The sequence below is a fragment of the Leptidea sinapis genome, chromosome 36 (genome assembly GCF_905404315.1).
Source record: "Leptidea sinapis chromosome 36, ilLepSina1.1, whole genome shotgun sequence".
In the NCBI taxonomy this organism is placed as follows: domain Eukaryota; kingdom Metazoa; phylum Arthropoda; class Insecta; order Lepidoptera; family Pieridae; genus Leptidea; species Leptidea sinapis.
The window spans coordinates 9,198,188-9,216,678 of record NC_066300.1 but is presented as its reverse complement, the minus strand read 5'-3'; the positions used below and the strand labels follow the sequence as shown (position 1 = coordinate 9,216,678).

Sequence of the window (18,491 nt, the reverse complement as noted above, 5' to 3'; positions counted from 1 at the left end):
AGAGTGGCCGTTGAGTTTCTTGTATGTTCTTCTCGAAAGCTCTACTTTTTCCAACATAATATATATCGGCGCAAATACTACACACACCTATTATAAAAACGAGAATAATTCAGTTTAACTATTATTTTTTATCCTTTAATTACATTGTGATGTGAAATTATTGCAAAAACAACATGAATTGAAAACACGTGCAGGTGCACCGAGACCGTAAATACGGCCGCATTTCAAAACACGTGCAGTAGCACGTGCGCTGGGTCTTATAAATATAGCCCGCACGATCTCAAAAAAAAAAAAAGACACTGGAGGCAGTCGTGCTCGGGCTGTCGTACGGTACGGACCTCTCTGGGACATCGTAACACTGCCCGTTGAATAAACGAAAGTAGTAAAATACCTACTCGTGTAGTTTTCTTTAGACGAACCAATGAGTGATCTTCAGCAAGATAGCAATTGTGGTGTCAATTACAGTAGTGACGTCACACCTTTTAAAACAATACAGAGGTTCTTCCCTCGTCATATAGTATATCAAATAAATTAAATATTTATATTGACGATTCTAAAGCTCTTAGCTTAAGCCTATTTATATTAAGTTTATTTGACTTCATGTACCCGTTGTACACCACCTATTAAAAATTTCTTTGCAAAATGAAAGTAAATTAAGAATTACAACATTATTATTATAATTACTTCATATCTACTCAAGGTACCTAATAAGACTAAGATAATTAAAACATCTAGATAGAGTCTCTTGTTGTTACACAACCAATAAAAACAGGCCAGGAATAACACTTTAGTGTGCGTGATAAGCTACGTCTTACATTCGCGGTTTGTATGACACTGTGTTAGTGTGCGTGAATTACTCTAAGTACAATTATTTTCGACTTTTTCACAGATATAAATGATCCAAGTTCAAAGAAATTAGTGAAATCCATCAAAAATACACATAGCCAACCTCAAGAAATTGTCGACAGCATAGCAACATAACGGTGACTTATTGTAGTACACGTAGAAGAGAGTAATATTAGTTGAATTGCATTTTATAACATATTTAATTTTATAATGTACATCATAATGTATACTTTTTATTATTAGAACAAAATACAGGCAACAAACACATATATCTCATATTTGTAAAGGCAAGCAAGAAGGTTTTTATCCAGTGTGTGGCAGTAGCCGGTGGGGCAGTAAAGTCCTCGAACGGCGATCACATACCGGAAGACGAAGTGTTGGTAGCCCCCCCCCTCAAGATGAACCGATGATCTGGTCAGGATCGCCAGAGTAGTTGGAATATTGGATGAGGTCAGCGCAGTACTGATCGTTGTAGAGATCTTTGGGGGCAACCTTTGTCCAGCAGTGGACGTCTTTCCGCTGATGAAGATGAAGCAAGAAAGCTAATTTTATAATATAGTGACCCACATGAAGAGAGTTATCCATCATTAAACTCAAAATAGAGTCACGCAAAGCATTTGGAATATATATTATTATGATGGTGGCCACCACAATAAAACGATACATTTGGCAACATGGTGAACCCGAACTTTGTTTTTGTAGCACATACCTAATACATACTACGAGTCGTAGCACATACATGCTACGACTCGTAGCAGTAAGAAGGTTGTGTATTCGTAGATGCTTTACATAATAGCATATTGTATAAAGTGAATAAATATTATAGTCTATTAAATTATTGATTCCGAAATTTATCCTTATCTGATGATTACAAAATATGGGTATACAGTGAACAGTTGTAGCAAATATTTACTTAACTCGATAGCACTGAGCTTTTCATCGTTTTACTATAAAAAAAAACTTGTCTCAAAATAACAAAAAGAATTTTCACAAAAAAGATTTACGTATTGAAAGAAAGTGAAAAAATATTATACGTTGATTACATGGCTAAGTGCTAGACACTATTTTCAATTACTATTTTTTTCACGCGGTTAATACAGATAAAATGTATATTTTCATTTTTGTATACTATCATTACAAACCTTAATTATCTGTAAACTTGATTCAAATAATATTAAGGTATCTAATTCTCCCAACAAGCCTGAATTAATAACTTTTAAAAGTATGATATTGAATGAAAAAATCTTTTAAATCTTCAGGGTTTGTATTAAATTATAATGTAATGAAATCATATAAAATTATCGACGCTTTTCCTAAATTCTCGGTTGAATGCATATAACAAGAGGAATGAGAGTCAGGAAAAAGGAAAACCGATCTAATGAGATAACATCCCAGCGCAATGCAAATGAATTTGTCGGATGGTTGGTTCCCGGGGCGTTGGCTCGGAGCTCGAGTGAATCGGAAACAAATTGACGATAGATCATAGATAACATTGAATTAGGGACGGGGTTCAAACACGATAATCGTTTTATGCGACAAACATTGTCAATGTTCAGTTTTTCCTATATAAACAACGTTCAAAGTCACATAGCCTTCTTTTTTATAATATTTAGTTATTTTATTAAAGAATTATTAACGTATTTTTCGACTTTGTCCGCGTACATAAAGATTTTTATAAATAACTAGCTGAACCAGCAAACGTTGTAGTGCCTATATTAAAATCGCGATACATAAGTAACTGTTGATCGTAGATAGGTGAAAATTTTAAGTTGTATATATTTTTTAAAGTTGACTCATAATCAAAAAATTTAAAAAAAATGTCAAGAAAAAAAAAAATTGGCTAGGACCACCCTTAACATTTAGGGGGATGAAAAATAGATGTTGTCCGATTCTCAGACCTACCCAGATTCCCGTTTTCGCTCCCGTTCTCAAAATATTATATGAAACTTATTTCGAAGATGATTGCTATGGTAAACTAAACCTACTTAGACGTAGTTATAGCTCATCGCCGTGAATTTCTAATTTTTTCACAAATCCCGCAGGAACTATTACTTTTTTCCGGGATAAAAATAAAATGTATGAATGTCCTTTCCTAAGCACTAGTCTATCTCTGTACCAAATTTCATCAAAAGCGATTTCTTAGTTCCAGCCTGAAAGCGTAACAAACAAACTTACATTCAAGAAGACTTTTCAATGAGTCATTCGTGATCAAATGGGTCTTGTCAGTGTCTTAATAACTATAAACAATAGAGATAAACTACAGTAAGTTGATCACGGATCACGTATAGAGACGCTTTCTGGAATACAGATCTAAAGATCAGTGGTTTGATATTTTTTGAGTGGTGGATTGATATAGGCACGATAGACATGAGATATTCCATTTTAAATATTATCAGGGTGAGTGCCGCAATCTCACTATCTAGGTCGAGTCGAATGAAGCTACGCATTAGAACACTTTGTATTCCGTTACAAATTCTCATCCTTACTCGAATAATGAAATCAACCTCGTTGATGCATCCAATATACGATATTTTTATATTTATACAGTTTATAATTTATTACTTTTTATGAAATAATTTATAATATTAAAACAGGATTCATATATTGGATGCAGCACCTTACAAACTAATTTGTTTTGTATATTACAGCCATTGTAAAATAAAAATAAAAATCTATTTGATCGAAATGAGTGGCCGCTGAGTTTCTTGTATGTTCTTATGGTAGATTCAGTAATTTAAAACAAATAGTTATAGTGAAGATAAGACGACAAAAAGCATTTAATGTAAGCCTAATTTAAAATAGTTTATTTATCAATACTGTTTTGAGCAGATGCTGCTGGACTTAATAGGTATCAGGCGGACGGTCAGCCCGTTTTGTCACTAACTCCCATAAAAAACAATATAACAAAAAGAACTGAAAATTTAATAAAAGCGAAGTTAAAAGTACGAATTGCAATAATCTGTATGTTTTACATTAACAAGATCATAATGTACTTATCCATTAATATATACATGTAAATAAATAACATAAATACTTTAACTTAAAGTCTACAATTTCGAATAAATCAAATCTTTTTATCTTCTGCAGCACAAATTGCTAGTCCAACAAAATTATTAAAGTTAATAAAGTAATAAATACAGAGTAATATTGAATCAGAGCCTGGAGAGTCCAATAAGTCACAGACTGTCGTACTTGAAAAGGTCGCAATCAAATCAAGTTATTTTTGTACTTCTTTTACGGATTATCTTATTTTCCTTGCAATCATTCTTTATATTCTGTGCCAACATAAAGCGCTGTTGATTTGCGAATTACTGTGATCACATCATACGTTTTCCGATCTGATCGGTGAAACTAGGAATTTTTTGTTCGAGTTCCCGTAAGTGCCAACGTTTTATTGATTAAAATATATAAGTTTCAACTTCAAATTAAAATATTTTTATTGTAAATAGGATATTATATCACATTATGAAAATCAAAAACTACCACACATTCCAAGATGTATGCGTCAGACCTGAGAAGAACGGATGCAAGAAACTCAGCGGGCTTCTTTTTTTTAAATAAATATATGGTTACAATGTAAAATCGTACAAAAATGTTAATTAATAGCCTGTGGGTGCTTCATTCTCAATCTGTGGTATCATTAAGAAAGTCTTTTATGTTATAGTACCCGTTACCACACAAACGTTTTTTAACAATTATTTTGAACTTCGTAATACATTTGTTTTGAACATTTTCTGGGAACTTGTTGTAAAAGCATATACATAGAGATTATTTCCGAGTCATGATAACTTGTGCCACAATAAATATATTTTTTTTATGGAATAGGAGGACAAACGAGCGTACGGGTCACCTGGTGTTAAGTGATCACCGCCGCCCACACTCTCTTGCAACACCAGAGGAATCACAGGAGCGCTGCCGGCCTTTAAGGAAGGTGTACGCGCTTTTGTTATATTGTTTTTTATGTATAATTCCAGCCCAGTATTTTGTTGACGTGGTTCAATTCAAACGAGTTCAACCGGATTATTTAAATAAAATATAAAACAGCATAATTTAAAAATAAAACCGGGGAGAACTTTTTAGAAACTTGGCGCTGGTAAATTAATTCTCCAAATGAATATCTGCTTTCTGTAGCTTTGGTGATACTTTTTAGATCTTATGCTTAGTGACCGCTGGCAAGCATCCTCTGCGCCTACCACATCGCCCCTTATGTTGCCCTTGTATCGCGAAGATGTTCTAATTATACATTTTTACTAGAAAAAACTATTAATTGCAAATAAGACTTAATATCTACTTAATAATAATAATATTGATAAAAATATTGACACACTTTTCACACAAATTATCTTGCCCCAAGTTAAGCACATATAGCCTGTGTTATGGGTTACAAGACAATGATATATTTAATACAATATACTTACTTGAACATACACAAATTCATATAAACATACATAAATACATTTAAACATCCATGACTCGGAAACAAACATCCATATTCGTCATATAGCTTAGTAGGTAGGATCGCTAACCACTCGGCTATACAGGTCGTCAGCCTTACTTACTTAAATGTATAATATAATTGAGAATTATAATTAACCATAATATGACTCATCTCGTATGTAAAAAACCTAAGTGTGACTTAATGTCCACCAACTATTTAACCTTTTCGTTCCGGGAAACTGATCACGCGGTATGGTTCAGATCAGCGTGATATTAGCGCTTGCGCAGCGTCTGTTAATGCGTATTATTTTACGATTAGCAATAGACTGCTTCTAATTAGGACGATTTGAGTGAATAAATCAGAAAGCTTTTAAAATAAGCTTTAAGACCATGGAAAATACACCATCTTATAAACAAAATAAGGGTTGCTAAGGGATTAGGGTGCCGTACGGCACTTTCGGTTTTGGTGTATTTGAAAAATCTAGTGCCCTGGGGCACAAAGCAGCAGGAAACAGTCCTACATACTATCCCTCAACATTGTTTGATTTCCCTTTCCAAACTAGGCTAATAAGGCGTATTACAATATACAAACATACGGAGATATAAATAGCAGAAGCGGACTAAATTTTGCTTTCAGAATGAAGTGAATAATATTTATTTATGCAGATTTTTGCTGCCAGAGGGTTTGTGAATGCTTCCTCGTCCTCTTTTCGAGTCGAGTACCCATGAATTATGATAAATAATTTTCGTTTCAACATTACATCTTTATTAATCCGTCGTGAGAAACTAAGCATATATTAAACTTGTAATGAAAAGCTAGAAACGGACATTATTGAGTAACGATAATTCATCATGATTTTTTTATTCGTCTTCTAATTTAACTAAAAATATTACATGATGGATAAAGTTATTTAGATTTAAAAGCGCTCAGACCCGTGAGAGAATCTTACATCAGCAACGAGGGAAAACATCCCTCCCCCATAACTCATAGGAAAAATACAATATCCTTAAAAGAAAACAAAACTTGTCATCCTCCCTTATCCGCGTTTGACAGATCACATTTTCTCTATTAATCTTAATATATATAAATTACGTGACACGTTGTTTGTCCGCGATGGACTCTTAAATTAATGAACGTATTTTAATAGGGATTAATTCATGGAGTGCAGTTTAGTCTAACTTGAGAGATAGGATAGTTTTTATTTCGATTTGGGACCCATAATTATTTTTATTTTCAATATTTGTTTTGAATGGACATTTTTTCTATGAGAGAATTTAGTGATGCACGGTTTGACAGTTCCGCTGTGAAACAATTTCATTATAACAACAGAAATAATTCTTGATGTTTTGAAATATTATTGGCAACCTCCTATAAAACAGTATTTTTTTTATTATCTACAGAACAACGTCTGTCTAGTTAGCTAGTTTTATATACATATGTAATCTTGAGAAACGAAACACGATACTAGATAAAAAAACCACTTAGTCGAATAACGTTGTCATTAAAATGCCGTGTCGTGTTAGTGTCTTTTGAGATATTTAATTGACTAACTGTATTACGAGTAGTATTTTAATATATATTTCGTTTTGATTAATTTAAATTTATTTAAACTAGCTAAGAATTATTTTTTGTCTGATTATTATTTTACTATGTCACAATCCGAACATCAAAAGAAATAAACGGAGCCCTTATAGAATTACTTTGTAGTCTGTCCGTCCGTCTGTCTGTCAAGACCATTTATCGATGGGAACGCGTGGAGGTATCTATTATTTAGTAGAAATTTAAACAATCTACTCAAGTCTACAGTCTCCTGTAGCTGTGAAAAAGTCAAACTACTGATTTAACGTAAAAAAAAGAATGCGACCGCTTACGTCGCAAAAAGCGTATAATCTTTCAACTCCCTCAAGGGAATCAAAATTAGATAGATGTCAAGAGCTGATGTATTGGCTTATTCAAATTTTTCAAATTCAAATATTTTTATTTAATATAGGATATGACATCACTTATTGAAAGTAAAAAAAAACTACCACCTATTCCAAAATAAAAGCCTCAGGCCTGAGATGAATGGGCGTAACAAACTCAGTGGGCTTTTATTTTCATCAAAAAATATGTTAACAAAGTAATTTTGTACAATTAAACTTATTATTTAATAGCCTGAGGGCGGTCGCTTCATTCCTAATCTGTGGTATCATTAAGAAAGTCATTTATGTTATAGTAACCTTAACCACACAAACGTTTTTAACAATTCTATTGAATAACGTAATACTTTTGTTTTGAACATTTTCTGGCATATTGTTATAAAAGCATATACATCGCCTCACAAAATACTTAATTAACTTATTTGACAGAGGTCTCGGTTAAATAATAAACATAAGAATAATTTAATATGGGTCAAGAATATGTAAAATATCTCTCTCTGACATGTATTTAGTTATGCTATTTTGGATTATTTGAGAATACGTCTGAGGTGTCGGTTAAACCCAGTTCTTATTTGACAAAGGACATTTTTGGTCCTTAAGTACCTTCGGATATCACCGGTCCTTATATATCTTCGGATATCCCCTGTTCTTCCCTGGTCATACCCGGTGCCGGTGTAACTATACCTCTGGACTCATAAAATGTGAACCCTAAAAGAACTATGGATTATGCTGGACTTACTGAATATTTTCATTTGATTATTTTCAGTTATCGCTTACAAAATTTTTGCTTGAATAATTTTTCTGCTAAGTTTTCAATGGTATGAGCACTTACATTTAATTCAGGAAGGCCGACTGTCAGCTTGATGTACCAAGCGCTACCAACGTTATGAATTGCCATAAGATATCCCAATTAATAATTAGATTTATTTAAATATTAACTACTGTTAATATTTAAATACTTTTTAATATATTTACCACTGTAATTAGAAATAACTATAATAGCATATAATATTTAGATCTTTAGTTAACTGGATTCGTGTAAGTTAGTTGGCACTACAGCAGTGCCATCTAACAGTTGGTAGCATCATCACGGTACACGGTCGTGCCCTATATAAGCTAGAGCGCTAAGTTCGAGTTCAATTAATTATTGTTACTTCTAAGGAGCTGCCCAAATTGTATTGAGTCAGTTATTATTAAAATTATTAGTGGAAATTGTATTATACAGATATTTCAATTTTATTATGTGCGTTTAAATTACCAACCCCTTCTACATACCAATTCACTATAACATGCGATTATACGATTTGAATAACTACTAATTAAGAAAGTAGACAAGTGCGAGTTGGAATGGCCACTCAAGGGTAGCAGCAAGTGACATAAAAGTTCTTGTAGTTCATTGTAAAGATTGATGACGTATTAAAAAAAAACTTCTAACTAGGTCTCGTTCAAACCAATTTTCGGTGGAAGTTTGAATGGTAATGTACATCATATATTTATTTTTAGTTTTATCATTCTCTTATTTTAGAAGTTGCAGGGGGACACATTTTACCACTATGGATGTCTCTCGCGCAAACCATTCAGTTTACAAAATAAATATATAACAGACCTCAATATTATTTTTGAAGACCTACCCATATATACCCTAGACTTTTGGTTTTGGGTTTGTCGAAAAAATTTTTTTGAGTTTCAGTTGTAAGTATCGGGAACGCCAAAAATTTATTGTATTTTTTTTCTTTTTTGGTGAGTAAATCTTGATGCGGTTCACAGAATACATCAAGTTACCAAGTTTCAACAGTATAGTTCTTATAGTTTCGGAAAAAAGCGTGACATACGGACGGACAGACATGACAAATCTATAAGGATTCCGTTTTTTTCCATTTGGCTACGGAACCTTAAAAATAAAAAAAAATGTCAGTCAGTCGTGAAAAACAACAAGGGTTACTGAATACAAGCATCCATCAACACATACTATATAAATAAAGTTATTATGATAGCATTATATGAAATGATTATATTCTGAATATATAAATAATTATTTATTAAGTATTATGTTAAGTATATGGAAAAATGTAAATATCTATATTTAAAATTCTTGCATTTAAAGTATTAAGTTTTAAATTATATAGAAAAATGTAAATATCTTTATTTAAAATACAAGTATTTAAAGTATGAAGTTAATTTTATAAAACTATGTAAATATGTATTTATATTTAAATAGACTCATTCCTGCAGTCAAACTGTCCGAACAGTTTTGCAGGGTTTTGTTAACATTTGAATGTTATCATTTAATAAAACAAAAAAAATTGAAATATATAAGATAACTTGTATCACTAGTATTTTCAGAAACTATCAAGTGAAAAACCGACCTCTCTACCCTTAAAATACAGTACATATAGAAATTAATAAATTTTATCTTTGTTTTGAAAATATAACAATCCACAGCATTACTTAATGGAAGCTAAAATAGTAGGTACCTAACAAGGAAGCGAAAGCAGTTTGATTTACATCGACTTTAATATCCGCTTTGCATTGTTTGACTTTCCTCTTGAAACAAGCTTACACGTATTAGATGTGCAAAGATTGCAGAAGTGAACTAGTTTTGCAATCAAAATGAGAGAATGAAATTATATTTATAACTTAAATGCTGCAAGAGTTTTTGAACCGTTAAAAATCCTATTTTTTTACCGACTTCAAAAAAGGAGGTTCTCAATTCGTCGGTATGTTTTATTTATGTTTGTTAACTCAGAACTTTCGACTGGGTGAATTGATTTTGATAATTCTTTTCTTATTTGTAAGCTGGTGCTTCCCGTGTGGTCCTGTTGCAATAATTGCAATTCGGTGTCAGCCAAGGTAGGTTTGTTGCAGCTACATACACAGCCATAGGTGAGATGTGCTTGAGTGGCACGTGCGATGTAAGGAGGCGAGAGGCGAGAGCGGAGCCGCGCCGGTAGGAGACCGATTCCAAAAATAACAATAATCGTAACTAGAATTAGATTAATTAATTAAATTGTATAAAAATACACAATTATTTTAATAAATCTTAGTGCATATTATATGATCTATTGTTTTGGTATGATGTTTTTGCAGTCGGTTGTTTTTTTGTAAAACCAATTTTTATTTCACTACCTCTGCTAAATTATTTTCATTTCATTGTTCCATCTTATATAGATCCACCATTATAAATGATGGATATTTTACTTCTAATGAAAAGCTGGAAATGGACATAATCCATTAATGATAATCCTTCGTGAATTTTTTATCCGACTTCCATAATAGCCGTTGCCATGAATGAGAAACGGTATGCGAAAAATACGAGAGCGAAATTTCGGATAAAATTATTGAGATTAAAAAGCATTGAGACCCGTGAGAGAATCTTACATCAGCAACGGCGGAAAAACATTCCTCCCCCATAATTCATAGGAAAAATACAATTTCCCTCAACGAAAACAAAACTTGTCATCCTCCCTAATCCGCGTTTGACAGATTACATAGATATGTAATCTAGGGAATCACTTATATACACAGCGCTAAATAAAAAACACTTACTCGAATAAATTTGTCACTAAATTGCTGTCTCGTAATATTCTTCCTTTTGGGACATAATGTCTTTTTTATTTGTGGAAATGGAGGACAATCAGTCTCCATGTTTTAAACTTTAACAAATAATATGGCAATTAAGGTGTTGTTCCCTATATATGCAAATGTCACATGCGTAATAAATACAGTTTAGATATATTGAGCGACTAAGTCAAATAAGACAATATACGGAGCATCGATGGGGTAATAATAGACAGTCCGCACTGTCTGACGTCTTACCGGTTCGTTCCATTGCAAATTGGTACTTTTAGACACGCCAAACATAAAAAGTTCTGTTTTTTGTTCTGAATTTTTGGACATTTTTAGAGAGTTGATGTCGATTTCAGATATATAGCGACATAACAAAGGATTTGAGCCACTATTTGTATTTCTCACACTTCATCGTTTGATCTTAATTAAAATCATAACTGCATAAAAAAATCACAGGATTTTTAACTTTAAAAATTCAAATATAAAATGTTTTAAATATATTCTCAATACGTAATACTTATTTATGCAACTGATGTGTAATAAGGGGTACTAAAGAACGAATGTGGGTAATAATAGATTGCATACAAAACTTTATCTATACCCATAATATGAATCCTCTTTAAAATATTCTGAAACAGTTCGCTTACTGCAAACAATAAAAAGCCAGTCCTAGTAGCCATAATATCATCCAAAGGAGTGTTATTATGAAAACGGATGATATAATGTTGTACTGAATTTCTTTACAACACTCGTTTGGATGATGTAATGGTTATTAGGACATTAGGTGTATTAATGTTGTCAATAAGCTAACCGTTATAGAATCTTTAATAGAGGATTTAAATCATGGGTGTAGATAATGTATTTAATTTAACTAGTCATATTTTGATGTTTGCTTCCCAATTTTCTTTATTTTTTATTACAGTATTTACTTAGGTACCATAATATAATTTTGTATTCAGAAAATGATCAATGGTTTCTTTAAAAACATCGTTTGTCACACACCATGGCTTAATGGATGTTCCATAAATATGGGTTATTTACGGTGTCCCCCACAAAAACACGAACCGAGTAAATCCAACAGATAAAATGTTTCCAGGAGTCTCGCATTGAAAGATCATTAATTATGTTTTCTTCCCGGATCGCGGTCGCCACGTTTCGCGAGTCTCGCCTGAGAGCCATATTGCAGCTGTTCTTCGAAGGGGAATGATAAATAGTCTTTTTGCTATGAAAAGCGTCTGTAATTTTATACAACAGAAAACTCTTTAAACTGAGTATATTTATCACTGCTAACTTCATATCATTTAAATAAAACACTTTTAAAGGATTAAAACTGTTTGGAATGTCGAGTTAACTAAAATAAAAAATGTAACTTTTACGCAAAAATCTAATGTAAAAAACACGCGTTTTAATCCTTTAAAATTGTTTTATTTAAATGTGTAATACTCGCGTTAATATCAACTTAATATCAATTTAAGTGGCTTTTGTTGTAGTTAGTTTTTAAATTAATTCAATAAAAAGTGATTTTAAGTGACACTTATTTAGAATAGACTCCATTTTTAATAAAACTTCTCAGTGTACAAGTCATATTACGGCATTACGATATGGGTGATTTTAAATATCTTTTACCAAAAAAGAAGACATAAGTAAGTCACTCAAATTGTTATTAAAATTTAAACCATCTAATACTTATAAAAAAGTACGTGTGCTTGAGACTACATGACAGAAGTAAACTTCATTAATTTGAGGTTTATAATGCGAAATCCAAGTCAATTCGGACTTCATTCGAACGAGTGGTACACAGCTCAGGTGTCATCTTAGTAAATTCATCCAATTCATTATCACCATCAAGAATAGCAGTTGTGATCCCAGTGAAAAAGCAAAGAGCCTATAAGCCCAGTCGCCCAAAGTATTCAGAGAAGAAGTGCAAGGGTAAAGGGCTCAGTCCTGGTTCTCCTAATTCCGCCTCCAACCGAGGGTGAGAAGATAACTCGACGACGACATTTTAGCCTCATTGAGTGCCCATAAAATAAAATGGTCCTTGCGCCTAAAGCATTGACATAAAAATATATTATATATAGTGAAGTTTAGCCTCGCCCATATACGAAGGATCAGTGAGGACCCTACGAACCATAAACAAGAACAGCACAAAGAAGAGACGAAGGATTGGGAAACTATATTGAAATGCAGTTTATGTCTTTATTTCACAACCTATAAGCCATATAAATACAATTATGCTTGTCTATTTTCATTTCGTAAAATCCAAGTCATACCGTCTCAAAAACAAATTTCAATTAAAAATTTTGTATAGTCTGTTTGCACATGCATTGATGTGTTTTGATAATGAAAATCATCTCATATTCATTATATTAATTTTTATTTGTATATTAAATTCTCGTGTCGCGGTGTTGGTTACCAAACTCCTCCGAAACGGCCAAACCTATTTGTATGAAATTGGGTGTGCATATTGAGTAGGTCTGAGAACCAACAAACAACCAAATCGGCCAACATCTATTTTCCTACCCCTAAATGATAAGGTGACCCACCCGTAAATATATTTTTAAATTTTTTTACAATAATTTTTATTTAAAAAAAATACACACAACAAATTTTCACCATTTACGATCAACACCTATTTTTGTATAGCAAATTTTATATTATTATTCTGTTCCATCAACAGATCGGCAGTACGGTTGCAAGATGGCAATTGAATTTAATAATTATTGTAGTACGATATCTATATATAAATATTATTTGATAGGTCTGAGAATCGGTCGTTATCTATTATTTATATTTTTTTAAATACTTTATATGGCAACACAACTTTTGACGTTACCAAACTTTATTATTATTACTAGTTGACCCGACAGACGTTGTTCTGTATATAATAAATAAAACAATATTTTTATATGAATTTGTCAATAATATATCATAACATCAAAAATTACTTCGTAAAATATGCACCCTGCTGTCGTAATGAAATTGTTTCACAGCAGAACTGTCAAACCGTGCGTCAATAAACTCTCTCATAGAAATTATGTATGAACACATCAAAGGAAAAACAAATTTGTTGTTTTTATTTAATTTAGCAGCATTTTCCTATTTATTCAGCTTTTAAACCTTCTCTGGACTTCCACAAATAATTCCTGACCAAAATTAGCCGTTCTCGAGTTTTAGCGAGACTAACGAACAGCAATTCATTTTTATATATATAGATAGATTATTGAAGGAACCCAAGCCATAATTAATCTACTGCAGAACTTAATAACTTTACAGCTTAAAGCGTCGTAAATGTTGACTCTTAAACATGATACGAGTATAAGCTTAAGTTATCAAGTCCATGGCAAGTTTTCCTTGACAAAGTCTTGGAATTATTCCCGAAGACAAACTTTAATAAAGGGAATAAACGTGTTTTATAACACTTTAAGGTGTTCTTAAGCCCAAAAAATGGATTACTTTGCACATATTAAGACTATAATATTTAGTATATAGGAATTGAAAGTTTTCTGTTGTGTATTTTTTCTATGGAAGCCGAGGACAAACAAGCGTACGTGTTACGTGATGTTAAGTGATCACCGCCGCCTACATTATCTTGCCACCAGTGCAAGGCTCCTTTGCACGGGATGCCGGCTAGATTATGGGTACCACAACGGCGCCTATTTCTACCGTGAAGCAGTAATGTATTATTGTGTTTCGGTCTGAAGGTCGCCGGCTAGTGAAATTATTGGGAAAATGAGACTTAACATCTTATGTCTCAAGTAGACGAGCGCAGTTGTAGTGCAGCTTAGAAGTTTTGGGTCTTTCAAGAATCCTGAACACTAACACAAAATGTCATACAAATCATGAATCTAATATGCGCTATAACTTATCACGCGCACTAAACTAATATTCCTGACCTATTTTTATCGGAGACTCTATGTGGACATATAAATTATCTATGTCTAAAAGGCATAAAATGCATTTATTTTCTCAAAATTGATTCCTTTAGAATTATTTTTGATGTCATTTCTAATAACTACTAGATACTACTACCGCACTGGAAACAAATGGCGCTCTGAGAGAGAAGAAGCAGCGCAAGAAACTCTCCCAGCATTCTTTTTTTGCGCTCTAGCACAAATCATTGAATAACCCTCCATCATTTCAGTTTCAATAAGCCCCGATTATCTAAGCGCTACAAAAATTCCTTTAAATCTATTTTACACAGGCACTAGTTTTCTTACGGAAAAGTATTTCATAAGTGAAACCATATTGTGTGTTTGAAAGTTTAATTAAATCCGTATCAAAATCGTTCATAATTAATATTTTAACTGTACTTGCCAATATTAAACGTGCTCGAATAATTAAATTTGACAATTAACTACTTTACAACACAATTAAAACAAATTTATCTGAAAATATGTGTGTTGGAAAATTAAGATTACTGGAGCATGAAACTAGGTTTTTAGGTGCCTAAATAATTTTAATGGCAAAGTTTATATTTGTTCTATAATTAATTACATTTACGTGTATATCGAAGCAGCCGCTGTATTGATATTTACCCTGTATTTTTTTTTATGGAATAGAAGGACAAACGAGCGTACGGGTCACCTGGTGTTAAGTGATCACCGCCGCCTCCATTCTCTTGCAATACCAGAGGAATCACAAGAGCGTTGCCGGCCTTTAAGGAAGGTGTACGCGCTTTTTTTGAAGGTACCCATGTCGTATCGTCCCGGAAACATCGTACAAGGAAGCTCATTCCACAGCTTTGTACTACATGGAAGAGCGCTTCTTGAAAACCGCACTGTGGAGGGCCGCCACACATCCAGATGGTGGGGATGATATCCTAACTTGTGGCGTGTCGTGCGAAGGTGGGATTCGGCGGCAGGAATCAGGTAAGGTTGTATGGTACCCTCGGTACAAAAGTCAAACCTATGCTTTATAATAAGTAAATATTTACTACTACTACAAAATGAAGTATATTTCATATATTCGTGGACCTTTTATAAGCAGCAAAATTACTATGCCGGCTTCTAGTCTATATGTTTTCTCGACCTTTTGTGAATATTCATAGAATATTGGAATTAAATATTGTTAATAGCATTTTCATTATGTATTATCCATCTGTACGTACCTTATTCAACAATTGACTGATTGATTGAACACCTCCGGCTCTGAGTTTGATAAGACATACCAAGATTTATGAACGATACGTCACTCGAATGGTTGGTTTAGTGGATGAGCGCTCGGACAAAAGCCGAGAGGTTGTGGTTCGAGTCCCACATCGTTCATAAATTTTGTTAACAAATTTAATTTGTATTTAATCCCAGAAGTGAGGGTTAACTCTTAAAAAAAAAAACAAATAGTTAACTTTTAAACTTACACTGAAATTCAAACTGTGCTATTTGGATCTACTTACTATATATATATTAGATCTGTATAACGATTGTATTCTCAAATAACAAGGCGTTATACGAAGTTGAAATTGGACTTTTTCTAATCCAGTTTGTTCCATGTTACAATTGAAATTTCTACGTCGAATTGAATTTCCCCGGAACAAAGTAACGCAAGACACATTATGTAGATTGGAACTATGACGTAGGCAAGTACAGAATTGAAATAAAATATTACGTAGTTTTGTATAGCCTATTTTAGAAAATAATATTCACAGTCATACAAAAGCTAAACATTATAGTAATATTATCTTAGAACATTGTCCTTTTTTCATTTGTATAGACTATAGAGAGTTGGCCTTTAGGATCATCTCATAAAAATGGCAGATATACCAGTGGGAGGCTCCTTTGTACCGGATGCAGGCTAGATTATGGGTGCTAGCTACGGCGCATTACTTTGTTTCGGTCTGAAGGGCGCCGTAGCTAGTGAAATTACTGGGCAATGAGAATTGACATCTTATGTGTCAAGGTGACGAGGGCAGTTGTAGTGGCGCTCAGAATTTTCGGGTTCTTAATAATCTTGAGCGGCACTGAATTTTAATGAGCAGGGCGTATCAATTACCATCAGCTGAACGACCTGCTCGTCTCGCCCTTATTTTCATTAAAAAAAATACATTTTTATTTTATAGAGTCATGTCTAAAATCTATTAATTACTTTGGTACCCATCCATTACGTTACATTTTACACACATATTTAATATGCTAGGGTTATGAATAATGAAAAAAAAAATTTTTGAATTGAGAACTGAATGAGATTGAGCTCTGACACTATTCAAGGTAGCTCGAGTCGAGCGAACGTTCATTCAAAGCAAAATTTACCAAGGTATATTATAAATTATAAATGTTATTGGATGATGAAACTCATTGAATTGGTGGTAATAATTATGATATTAATTTCGAGTAATGAAGTATTACAGAGATTAAGGGCACAAAATGCAATTAAATTATAAAAGTTCTTGTCAACTTGCAGTATACTTTTCATTGCGCGATGATTAACTCAATCAACAAATAAAAAAATATTTTATTTTTAAAACCGATCCCACTGACAGTGATGGATTTGAGGCATTCATAGTGAAAACTTATAATGTATTGCACGTTGTAAAAGAGATAATATTTTAAGGCTAATTGATGATGGAAATAGATAAGGATGACTAAGGCGTATTTTGCTAACCCCTATGGGGTGACGGCCCAGGGGGTTTCTACACAATAAAAGGCATATTCTACTAAGGACCCATATTACGATTAACAAAAGACAGAGATTTTTCTTCGAAATTTTAATGGAAATGATAGGGATGTATGTGAGGACTACCGAAAATGGACCTCCATTGACTTTTTTAAAGGTTTAGGTAATGTTAGCGGAATTTCATAGCAGAATTGTAATCTATATATATAATGAAAACGGTCTTTGTTTGAGGCTCAGTCACGCCTAAACCACTGATCGCATTGACATGAAACTACCACCTTTCGATGCAAAATTTATCTTAGATGGTTTATGGCTACTTATTTCTAACGTTTCTTCCTTTTAAAATTCGCCCAGTGAAGCGGGCGGGAACAGCTAGTTATATGTATATGTAAGAAGCACTATTAGATATTTATATTAAATCAGCTTACCTTATAATCACCAATATCCGAAACAGAACATGTGAGTATGGCTTCCCTGCCTAAGGCGACAGTTACGTTTTCAATGGGCCCATCGAAGTTAGGCTCCGCGTCTCTCACGGCCGCCGTGGGTCCCACACGACTCAAAGGTGAAGTAGTCTGATAACGCATGTTACTTTTCACCACTGAAACAAATAAATATATTTAATTAAGTACTAGCCGACCCTAGACGTTGTTCTGTATATAATAAATAAAATAATGTCCTTTATGAATTTGTCGATAGTATATCATAATATCAAAAATTATTTCATAGGATTTGCTCCGTGTTGTTAAAATGAAAGTGCTTTACAGAAGCAGAACTGTCAAAATGTGCGTGAATAGATAGTTATCATAGAAAATATGTCCGTTTTGTCAATTTTCTCCCACAATGACAACAGCCACTTCGTCTATGGTGGGTGACTTAAACCTCCTTGTGTGTTCACCGGCAGGTGATTTGTCAGCTCCAATGACAATATTATGACTGTTTAATTTGCACGCACTCGTTGCATTCTAAGCCTATGTACTTCATTGTCATTCACTAAGAACGCAATTCTGACATAGCAATACGACAATTTTCTTGATCTATCTCTAAAGAGAGACCAGAGGTCCTCATTGCGGTTAGCACGTGAGGTAGCTCTTCGCACGTTTGATTGACTG

General features: G+C 33.2%; 1 protein-coding gene across 2 annotated transcripts in view; it reads right to left on the bottom strand.

Moving 5' to 3' along the window:
- Window positions 1-18,491, bottom strand: part of LOC126975451 (opioid-binding protein/cell adhesion molecule-like) — a 123,635-nt gene that overhangs the window by 39,061 nt on the left and 66,083 nt on the right. For both annotated transcript variants that reach the window (XM_050823362.1, XM_050823360.1), the window contains one exon: window positions 17,808-17,980. In XM_050823362.1, the coding sequence (XP_050679319.1) occupies window positions 17,808-17,980 (173 nt within the window). The remainder of the gene's footprint in view (window positions 1-17,807; window positions 17,981-18,491) is intronic.